General features: G+C 38.5%; 1 protein-coding gene across 2 annotated transcripts in view; it reads left to right on the top strand.

Moving 5' to 3' along the window:
* Positions 1–12,162, top strand: part of USP6NL (USP6 N-terminal like) — a 104,476-nt gene that overhangs the window by 63,768 nt on the left and 28,546 nt on the right. For both annotated transcript variants that reach the window (XM_065872250.1, XM_065872251.1), the window contains exons 5-6: positions 1,676–1,756; positions 9,694–9,801. In XM_065872250.1, the coding sequence (XP_065728322.1) occupies positions 1,676–1,756; positions 9,694–9,801 (189 nt within the window). The remainder of the gene's footprint in view (positions 1–1,675; positions 1,757–9,693; positions 9,802–12,162) is intronic.

Raw genomic sequence — 12,162 nt, 5'->3', positions numbered from 1 at the left:
TGTAAAGTAACATTTAGCAGAAACATTAATTAGATTTCAGAGCCCCACTGAGTTTTAAAATTAAACGTATTTCTGGAACCATCTGTAAGATTTTATTACTAATAATATAATGAAGAATATGCTTAATCTTTTGAGAAATGAGAATCATAACAGTATCTTTTGCTCACAAGTGATCATCTTTGGTTATGAAAAAACCATCAAAATTTTTAAGAGTAAAGAAGTAATTAGAGAGTTTTAAGGATATGCCTAAAAATAAAATTTCATAAAAGTATTCTGATTGGTGAGAATCTTTTCCTAAATTCAGGACTTTCTTTGGGATTTTATGCTTCTTTTGAATCTAAAAATATTGATGGTGGGCCTATGCCATCTGCCTGTTTGAGGCTGGATTGAAGACCGTCAATGAGGAGCTATTGCTTCCATCCAGGAACTGTGATCCCCAACGAGAGCAGGGACATGATGGAGGCAAGAGCGTAGGATATGGCGGCCTGGAGCGCAGGTCCTGGGGCCACGCTGCCTGGCCTTGAACTCACCAGATGCGGGAACTTGGAGAAGTTGATTAGACCCTTTGTGCCTCTGTTTCCATATTTGTAAAATGGGGGTGATTGGGCTTCCCTGGTGGCGCAGTGGTTAAGAGTCCGCCTGCCGATGCAGGGGACACGGGCTCGTGCCCCGGTCCGGGAAGATCCCACATGCCGCGGAGCGGCTGGGCCCGTGAGCCATGGCCGCTGAGCCTGCGCGTCCGGAGCCTGTGCTCCGCAATGGGAGAGGCCACAGCGGTGAGAGGCCCGCATACCGCAAAAAAAAAAAAAAAAAAGTATGCTCGTTACACCCTTATGTGGTAGGTATAATCACACAGCCTGTGTGTTCAGCCTCAGCTCCGGATGGTTCCTTTTTTACCCCCTACACTGCCGCATTGTCGAAGAAATACATCTGTCCATGCTTCTCGGAATGTTCTTTCCCATGTTGCACTTGATAAAAACCCTAACCCTCTTCCAGTCCTTCATTTATACTCGCCTCCTCTGACGCCCCTGGGTGGGTTCGACTGCTCCTTCCACAGGACTTGAGTCACCATCTCTGCCTCTAGGTCACAACACTGCGTATTCCATGTCGAGTGCCCTTAGCAGACGGTGAACTTGCCTTGGGGCAGCAACTATTACTTATTTTTGTACAGTTTTTCACTAACGTAGTGCTAGTTATATGATGATCTCCCCCCAGTAATACCCAATTCTCCTTTACAAAACCACCTTTGTCACCGAAAACATTAAGATGCCAGAAATCGGTAAAATGTGAAAGAAGAGAATGGAATTTTGAAGTTGTGTTTTTGATGCTTCATAAAAATATTTCAGACTGTTTTAAAATTTCCTTTTGGCTTAAATTTGTACAGTACCCAGCGTTTTCAGTGATTAAAATGTTAGAAAATTTAAGTGATCCCTTTCTCTTTACCTGTCCCAATGGAGCATCTCCTTCGTGTCTTAACGTCAGCGAGGGGACACTGTTGACACAAATGTCATCAATTATACAACTTTAAAAAAAAGTTAGGATATTTGCTGTCCAATATAGCATGACTTTTTTAGTAGTCCTTTTTCAGCAGCATTTTCCTTGACTTTTTTTTGTAATTTGTAAGTAAAAGAAGCCTGAAACAAACAGTAACAATGAATTTCAATTTTATTTTTAGCAAAAGCACCTGGAAATTGAAAGAACTACTAAATGGTTGAAAATGTTAAAAGGATGGGAAAAATACAAGAACACTGAAAAGGTAATTAAAAATGTTACTTCCTTATGAAACTATACAAATTCAATGTGGATTTTCCCAGTAAAAGTTCCTCTTTAATTATAAGAGTATTACGTTCATATTCTTAAAAATTTTTTAAGTGTAATTTAATTGAGTGGAATGCCTCAAATTAGGAGTCTCTGTGCTGTCACAGAATAGCCAGTTCAGATGGGTTGCAGGAATTGAGAGGATGTGGCGGACAGTCCAGAGGTCAGCTGGCCTTTGGGGATGATTGAATTCCGCCGCTTGGTTACGTTGCCTGTGATTTCGTTTCTTTCCGTCTTGCTTCTCTGCCTACTTCAGTGTCGGCTTCCTGCTGAGCTTGGCTTCCCTTTGGGATCAGGATTATTGCCGTCGTTCGTATCCCCCTGTCTCCCTGCTCAGAAGGAGAGAGGCCTGGCCTCTGAAAGCTTTCCGTGAGGCAGGAGCGTCTCCTTGTCCTAAAGCTTCTAGCAGACCACCCTCGCACCCCGCCCCAGATCTTTTTACCCCGCATTGACTCTGTGCTGTTTTGAATCAATTTGTAAAAATGCATACATCTATTAATATTCCTACTAATCTAATCAGTAGGAATTCCTACTAATTCCTACTATTCTTCCTTAAATATTGGGAAGCTGTGAAGTTCCTAGTGGTGTAAGTTTTCCAAAATTCTAACTTTTGCTTGAAAGGGCAGATGTTATCGGGGCAAAAATACTGCCAGGTATTTTCCTTAAAGTGGCTTACTTCATTTATTTTTGAGAAAAATGTCTGCTGAGTACCCAGTGTCAACAACCACGATTGGCTGGTCAGTCGTTCTTTCAAGTAATGATGGTGTCCGTGACCAAAGCTGTTGGTTCAGATCGCGATTCATACAATTCATAAATGCTCTTTCTTGAGGCCGACACTCTGCTCTGTGTGCGTTCCACCTCATCGCTAAGAATTTTAATAAGATGTGTGTGTATTCAGGATTGAGATTGAATGAAATTAATGGTTTCTACTGCTTCGTCCAGGGCATTCCTAAGCGAACTGACCTCTTTTTTAAACTGTGAGGAAAGAATGCAGTGACTGCCAGCACAGTGCTTCCTCTGCCTCAGTTTGTGCTGAGGTACCAGGGGCTTCACCACCATGGCTTTTGGGCTCCCAGTGCCAAAGTCAACATAGGGAAAGAGGCAAACAATGGTTTAGTATCATTACAAAAATAGTCTTGACCTCATGGCCCATGCCTTGGGAACTGCTGACATCTAAGCCTCAGTTTCCTCATCTATAAAGTGGAGATAACAATACCCATTTCAAAGAGATGAAGATTTAATGATTTCATGCATATAAAGCACTTGGCATTGCACCTTGCATATAGTAAGCATTCAATAGGGTTGACTACTGCTATCAGTTTTTTGAAAGAAGGTTGGGCAGTAAAAAATATTTAAAGGGAAAAAAGAAATCTTCCATAATCCTACAGCAAAACACTGAGCTGTTAGGATTTTTGTCTGTTTCCTCACACTTCTTTTCCATGCATTATATATTTTTTCCTTTTTACATAGATATAAATTGTTGTGTGTCAGCCGTTACCAACAAGAATTCCAGGGAGCAGCAGTTCCTTGGGGTCGGATATTACACAAAAGCATTGTTGCCCAATGGTTAAGCAGTAGACTCTCGTAGGTTCAGTCCCTAGCTCTGCCACATTACTAGTAGTACGACCTGGAGGAAGGTATTTAACCTTTTTCTGCCTTAGTTTACTTGTCTGTAAAATGGGGGTAATCACAATACCTCCTTCACAGAGTCGTTTTGAGGATTAAATAAGTTAATTCATGTAAAACACAAAGAATAGTGTCTGATACTTAATATGCAGTCAGTAAGTGTTGTTTATTATTACATGAGAAAGGGGCTCTCTGGTTAAATAAAGTTGGGATAAAGCTGAACCGAGGTAAGCAGGTTTCTTTACTACAGGGTGCCTCATCATCTTTAATATTATAACGTGGTTGAAATTTTCAAGAGGGACCTTAAATTGCATGACACTTATTCAGCCATGAAAATCTTTTTGTCATGGGGTATCTCACAGGAATAACGTCACTCTTCTTTTTGAGCATCCTAAATATCCCTATTTAAATTCCATTAGACTCTTACTATTTTATTTCATCAGGAGTAAGTTCATTTCTGGGTTGCTGATTTCATTAAGGTGCTTCAAGAAGAATCCGTTCAGAGTAGGATGTTGGTCATGACCCCTGTGCTCTTGTTTAACATTCTGCTTCTCAGACTGGCCTAAAACTGACAACTACTTCACCTGACACCTTTGTGGAAAGGTCTCTCAAGCGCTAATTACAGGATCAGTTTTGATGTGTTGCACCTACACTTTCGTCTCAGCTTCAGTTCAATAAAATATTTGTAGGGTTGTGTGGCTTTATACATATGTCTGAAAGTATATAAGCCTCTGTAAAAATGAGCATTCTACTAGGCTGTTACGCTCACAGCAACTCTGGCTAACGTACTTCCCAGCAAGAGGGATTTTAGTAGAGCTCTTCCTTTCATGAATAATTTTAAAGTATTTTCCCACAGCTATAATGCTAGAATTATTTGATGATATATATGGTCCAGTCTGGTATGAGGTAGAATGTACCTTCCAAAAGAATGCTGCTCTCAGTTCATACCCAGTTTTAAGTTGCATTGAAGTTAAAAAGTAGTATATATTTTTCTTCTCTTCCAAAGGGAGGTATAAGTTTTCTCTCAACAGACTCCTTACTTATGCAGTAGTGGTACAAAGAAGTATCTAAAAATATCTTGAAATAAAAATATATAGCTCTGATAAGAATATTTGGATTTTTAGAATATAAGATTTAATGAAAAATAGTTGCCATTACGGTTGCCTGTGTTTTCACAGTGACTGCCCCCCGTGTACAGTCATAGTGTATTTTTAAAATACAGTCTATTAAATGAAGAGATGAAGTTATCTCTGCTAAGTAGAGGCCATTCTGATTTAACGAGCCATTATATAATTGTGTCTAAGCTCTGTCACAGCAGAGTTCCTACTACAGATACACATTTTTTTTTCTGGTTAAATAACTGAGTGGACCTTTGTTCGTCAGGTAACTAACAGACTCATATTAGCCAACATTTGATTGTACTGATGTGAAAATGGAGGCACGATGTTTAGAAATAAATTTCTCAAGGCCATTATTAGTGACAAGCAAGAGATGCTACGTTCAGATACCATCTGTTTGCTAGCTCTCCCTTTCGGTGTTTGTCAGTAAAAGGCCGGAAGGAAATAGAAAGTGGTTGTAAGAGGCATTAGGGCCTTGTAGATTCTAAAGCTTTCAGATCCAGACTCAGGAGACGTGGGCCTATTTGGAGACAGAGACAAAGGGACCAACGGAGCAGGGACGACTGAAGGAAATGAAGGCAATGAAGAGCACAGGCAGCTCAGAGAGTAAACTTTTGTCTCCTGGAGTTCACTTGCAGTTTTGATAGTCCCACCAAACTGAGCCAAACTTGCTGGGCTGAAAAGTTTACTCACTCGCAGCCATGCTGACGCACACTGCACATTTATCACTATCTTGAAACCAGTAAGGTTAGAAAGACGTGTTGAAAACATTAGGTCAGTTGATGGAAAAAAAAAAATTTTTTTTTTTTTTTAGTTGATGGATTTTTAAATGTATCTGTGTGACTGAAATAGACCGCTTGATTTTATTGGCAAGTGAACAGAGATCATACCCATAAAATAAAATTGTAACAGAATTTTAAAGGTAGTACTTTTCAAATTGGAATATTAAAATATTAAAATCCAACATATAAAAGTTCTCTATATATCATGATTGTTCAGACTATGATCTATGAAATCTGACTACTTGAATTTCAGTTCTTCTTCCACAGTGTATTAGTTGTGTGACTTTGAGCTTATTACTAAACCTTTCTACACCTGATTTTCTCATCTGTAAAATGGACACGATAAGCGCTGTACCTACCTCTTTAGGAATGTAAAAATACTACGAGGAATACTTTGATCTAGAAACGTATCTTGGCTCCTAATAAATAATCATAAAATGTTAGTGTAACTGGCGTTACTAACGTTGCTGTTACTGTTTGATTTATCACTGTCTTTACCCTCGTCCCCACCCTCATTTCTCCTTCCTGGAAAATTCCTGCGTATCCTTTATGTTGAGTTTGTTGTCATCCTCTCTAAAGGAAATCTTTCCTTACTCTCTCCCGCAGAACTCACCCCCCCTTCCTCCATTATAGTATCTCTGGTATAGTCTCGGGATGAGAGCCCCGGTGTTGGGCCAATAAAGAAGTGACCACCACAGCAGATTCACTGCCCCTGCCCCCAACACCTTTATCCCTAAACTGTTTCTGGTTCCCCTTAGAATCTCGTGTCTGTTCCGTAAGGGCCAGCTGCCCCCTGAAAGCACTCCCCCAGATTAGACAGCGTGGCGCCTGCCATTCTCCCATTACCACCCGGGCCCACCTCTGGTGGGGGTGATGTCTCTATCACGACTTGCCCCTCAGGGTGTGATACTCAGCTCTGATAGGAATTAACATATGTGGCCTTATTACAAAGGATTATGTTTATAATTATATGATTCTATGATTATCTTCCCCACTACACTGTGAACTCCACAGAACTTTTTCAAGTTTGTATCCATAGTACCTAGTAAGCATTGGCCACAAAGCAGAAAGTCATTACAGTTTCTGTTTACAATGAATGGACGAATGTTGTTCGCTTTCAAGTTGGGATGACTAGCTGTCCCCTTCTACTGATAAATTCTACTACTTTAATAAAGCTGTGATCTCTAAGGGGCAGTGTGATTTGGCAGAAATATCCTGAAGCAGGAGCAGGAAGATGGAATTCTTGGCCTAGGCAGGCCACTTCTTTGTCCCTTGATTCCCTTCCTTTTAAACTGGAGTAGCACCTGCCCTGCCGACATTACAGAGCTGTCCTAGAAGGTGTGAGATACTGCTTTGTCAATTGAAAGATTCTCAACAAGTGAAAACTGTGCTACTGTTCTGGAGAATAAGCAGATTTTATTATAATTGTTGTGCTTTGATACGATTCCTACTTTGTTTTACAAAATTTCCAGAATTTCTACAATAGTTGAAAATTTGTGAGGAAAGATCTGTAACCGCAGTGTCAGTCTGTCATGTAACAGTAGAAGTATTTGAAAAATAGTAACTACAATTTAAAATGCTTATTTTAAGATCTCATAATTTGATTCTTTTTCTACTGTATCTTACTTTGTAAACATGTTTCATCTCATTACCTTGCACAGCTTGAATCCAGATACATCCCTTTTTATATTCCTTTTGGGTTTTGATTATAATTTTATTTTACAATTTTATAATTTTATTTTTAATGCTTTCTGCTCTTCAATTTCATTAATATTTTCCATTCCATGTATTTTAGTAAGTCCGGTTAAGCAGGACAGTAGATATACTACATAACACATGGTTTTAGAAAGATGGTCTTTGCTTTTCATAAAATATAAAATCAGTATCTTTTATTACTAACTGGTAACATCTTCTGTGTGTCTTTGGGCAAGTTACTGAATCTTTTTGTGATTCACTGTCAGCATTTGTAAAATTGGGGTAATAATATCTCATAGAATTATTAATATCATTGAATGAGACAACATATGTAAACAGTTTTAAATAGTTTCCTGTACATAGTAAATGCTCAGTAAAAGTTGGTTTTAACTGTTACTGTTGATGATGATAATGACAGTGCATCAGAGTTTCTTTTTGAGCCTTTTCTAGACATGCCTCATTTTTCGTTTTATCCCTGGAATAACACTAGGACCATTAATTTTTTATTTCTACCTGAAATCTTTCTATTATTTCTTCTTCATTGAATCATGGCAATTTAATGTTTTGTTTTTCTAAATCTAGATTTAACTTTAGGATAAACAGTGAACGGTAATTTATGTACAGTTGGTGAATACAGAATTGAGTGAAAGCAGTAAATACTGTCCAAAACCTTTGTAAGTGATACAGTATAAGAAATGCATGTGGTTCCTATCTTACTCATTGAAAAACATCCATCTAATGGACATTCAGGTCCATCAAAGTTTATCTGTTTACCTGCCGTCATGTTTTACTTGACTATCAAAATTTCACTTTTCACATTTGCAATAATTCCCACATCCTGGTATTCATATTAATTGCTTTCAGTTTAACATCCTTACTCTAGAAATTCAGGACATAATTTGAAGTTACTTTAGTGGATGATATTCCTTTAAAAAGTTAAGTTTAGGGGCTTCCCTGGTGGCGCAGTGGTTGAGAGTCCGCCTGCCGATGCAGGGGACACAGGTTCGTGCCCCGGTCCGGGAGGATCCCACATGCCGCGGAGCGGCTGGGCCCGTGAGCCATGGATGCTGAGCCTGCACGTCCGGAGCCTGTGCTCCACAATGGGAGAGGCCACAACAGTGAGAGGCCCACGTACCGCCAAAAAAAAAAAAAAGTTTATCATAATTTTGAAATGAATATAGATGATAAACTTTCTTTGGAAAGTAAATCTTAAATTCACTTTTTTTTAAACCACACTGTTTGCAATTAATGGTGGTAAATGTTTAGTACATGGGAAATGTTGAAGAAGCAGAATCTAGTTTATACGAAGCCTTTCTGTACATACTCTTCCAGTTACATCTACCGCATAAGTTAAAACTTCAGTGTTTCTAGTCACTGTCTGCTGGAATTTCAAATTTGAGACTTACTGTGTTTATACCAAGAGAACAAAACTGAGATTATGTATGTAATTATCTAATTGAATCAACTTCACAGTGTTCAGTGTTTCACAGGAAAAGTTATTCTATAGTGTCACTGATTTAAAATCACAGTTTCTTAAAGCTACATCATAATTTAGTTACTAAAGGTTTCATTTTTAAAAATCTAGTATAATTGTAGAAGTTGAAGCTCTGCTTATTAGTTCATAGCTCGTCAACATCTCAATTATTAGAACTTGCATCTTATTTTCTTGGCCGTACTACTTCAATATATTATTTTGATCATAAAGGTAACTACGTACTTATTCTTACCTCGCTCCTGAAGTTTCTGCCGTAACATTTCCTTTTAAGTTTCATCTACTTTTAAGTTTCAAAGTTTCCTTATGCACGACTCTGTAATGAGCATAATAGGTTTATATGTTATTTTGAATACGTAATTAGCCTTGAGAAAAAAGATATAATTACAAGAAGATGGAGAGGTATGGTGAGTCTTAAGATTCTTAGAGTGATGGCAGTGTACTTTCAAGGACCCAGAGTGTTAATGATGCTGATGATTTATTCCTAATTTCCCTCAAAGGTGATGATGCTCCTTCTTGATGGAAATTTATCACTATTTTTGTCTGGTCAGATAGGATCAATGTCATTAAGAAGAGGACAGAGGTTTTCCTGAAGAAACGCTCCAGAATTGGGAAGAGGAGAGGGAAGAGGGAGAGAGTGTGTGTTTGGGGGGTGGAGGTGGACTTGAATGAAGACTGTAGGTCACATTGAGTTATGAGATAGAAGGTTCTAGAGAGACTCTACCCTCCTTGAAGGCACTTTGACACAAGAGAACCCTTTTGCTATTTGGAACCTTTTAGATGTAGGAGGGAAAAAGAAGAAAATGTGTACCTAGTTAGTTATATCAATGGGGAGTGTGTAAGTCAGATGTTCACAACTTAAAGAACAGCACTGATTGTGCTCTCGTGCCACTGAAGGAACACCTTTGCAGTGTATGAAAATAACTAATGTACTGGGCATACTTACACATTTTCTTGTTTATTCTATGCTTTCTGTGTATATGCCTCCCTGTTTGGATCTGAAAAGTAGAGATGAGAGGATCCAAATGTGCCATGTTAAATTGTATCAATTATGAGGAATCCTTTGAAAAGAAAAGACTAACAAATATTCATTAGTTTGATTTAAGGGACTAGTCTAAGCTTTGTCAGTTTGTAACTTTCAATTTATGTTTCTTTTAATAAGTTTCATAGGAGAATTTACAAAGGAATCCCACTCCAGCTCAGAGGGGAAGTCTGGGCCCTCCTCCTGGAGATCCCGAAAATGAAGGAAGAAACCAGAGACCTATATAGTGTGAGTACCGAGAGCCAGCCTGTTATTTTGAAACGATCATTCAATGTTGGGGCATATTTGTAAGGAAAATTGACTAACACCTGGTTGTAGCTACTCATTTGCACTGCAGTATTAATAATAAAGAGATTTACAATGTCACTTTTAGAGTTTTTGGGAAAATAACAGCAGAATTCAGTTTATCCAACGGCTGCCTGTGTATGATTGACTGTTTTCTTCTTTCCCCTAAGATTGTTACAGTATTTCTAGGTTTTATTTTTTATTTATAAAAAGTTAAACGTTTCACTCAGTGATCAGTAATGCTTTCTGTATATTAGTCAGGGCATTAAATTTACCTCCTTGTCCTCTCAGCTATACCCTTTCTAAACCTAAATTTTATATTAACCTTTGAAAGGAATAAGAAACATATATCTAAAAATAACTTTGTGCCTTGGAAAAAGTGTTCAATGTCACTAATAAAAACGAAAAATTAAAAATAAAAATAACTTTGAAATCTCAGAAAATGTATATAAATAGAATAAATTAAGATAGAATAGCTGAAATAAAGACAAATTATAATAAAAATAACTTTGAAATCTGTTCCTCAGAAAATGTATATAAATAGAATAAGACCGAATAACTGAAATAAAGACAAATTATTTGTCATTTAAACCCAACACCAATTATAAAAGGGGCTTTGGAATGCTCTTTTGATATTTTCATATTTATGTATTAATAAGCAAAATTTCATCAAGATGTAAGGTAATAGGGCTTCCCTGGTGGCACAGTGGTTAAGAATCCACCTGCCCATACAGTGGACACAGGTTCGAGCCCTGGTCTGAGAAGATCCCACGTGCCACGGAGCAACTAAGCCCGTGCACCACAACTACTGAGCCTGTGCTCTAGAACCCATGAGCCACAACTACTGAGCCCGCCTGCTGCAACTACTGAAGCCCGTGCACCTAGAGCCCGTGCTCTGCAACAAGAGAAGCCACTGCAGTGAGAAGCCCATGCACCGCAACAAAGAGTAGCCCCCGCTCACCGCAACTGGAGAAAGCCCGCGTGCAGCAACAAAGACCCAATGCAGCCAAAAATAAATAAATTAAATAAATAAATTTTTTAAAAGATGTAATAAATATTGGTTAATTTAAACAGTTACTTGTTTTTTATGATGTAAAGAGTTTTTAAATTAGTTGTTTGGACGCTGCACAGAATATAAGTTTTGTCTCAGGATTTTAGAGTTTCAAATTATTTTAGATGGTTGATTAGACATTTGCCTTTAATGTCATAGTTTTAGAACCAGTATTGAAAAATGATATCTGAGAGAAATATTTAAAATCTAACCCCAGCCGCTAGTATAGTGTGCCTCTCATAGGGTGGGTGCTCAGTAAATAATTTATTTAATTAATAAAGAAGAAAATTTTACTTAGCATGCTGTTTTGGTTTCCTGGGGCTGCCATGACAAAGTCCCACAAACGGAGTGGCTGAAAACAACAGACATTTATTCTCCTGCAGTTCCGGAGGATAGAAGTCTGAGATCAGGGTGTCAGCAGGGCCATGCTCCATCCCAAGGCTTTAGGGAAGAACCTTTCCTTGACTCTTCCTAGATCCTGGAGTTGCCGGCATCCCGGGTGTTCTTTGGCTTGAGGCTGCGTCACTCCAGTCTCTCCCTCTGTCCTCAGGTGGCCTTTCCTTGTGTGTGTCTGTCTCACCTTCTAAGGACTCTAGTCATTGTATTTAGGGTCGACCCTAATCTAGTATGACCTCCTCTTAACTTGACTACATCTGTAAAGACACCGTTTCCAAGTCAGGTCATAGGCCCAGGTTCTAGGAAGACAGGAATTTGGGGTGGATGCTGTTCAACCCAGTACATATGCTAATATTAGAACTGTGGTTCAGGCTTTTTCTACATAGAATAAAATTATCCAATTACTGTATATCCAGTATACAGTAACAAGAAAAGAAATGACTTGCCCACCAATCATTTCAAGCTTGTAATTTTCAGTGCTATCGTAAGCATTATTTTTACTACTTGAGATTCCTCTAGCATTTAACCAAGTCTTCCTTTCCCAGTTACTTTCTTTTACTCTCTCTTTGCAAAAGTAGTATAAATTGCTGTCCTGAAATGGGAAATTCAATGGGAATAAAACTACTTTTTCTTAATCTATTGATACTAAGATTTTTCTCGAATGGTGGCATTGTCCTGATTCCTGAGCCAGTGCTCTTATCTGCTATTTCTCCTGTTCTTTTAATTGTGTCTCATTGTTATCTGTCTCTCTGGGGTATAGTGCTCTGTCTCACAGGTGGCAGAGGTCCAGTGACAGTGGATAACAACCTCACCTGCAGCCTTAGCAAGGCTTAGTAATCTTGTTGGCCAAACCCACA

Source organism: Phocoena phocoena, chromosome 2 (genome assembly GCF_963924675.1).
Source record: "Phocoena phocoena chromosome 2, mPhoPho1.1, whole genome shotgun sequence".
Taxonomy (NCBI): Eukaryota; Metazoa; Chordata; class Mammalia; order Artiodactyla; family Phocoenidae; genus Phocoena; species Phocoena phocoena.
The sequence above is the reverse complement of the archived record's forward strand: the minus strand, read 5'-3'. Positions and strand labels throughout refer to the sequence as shown.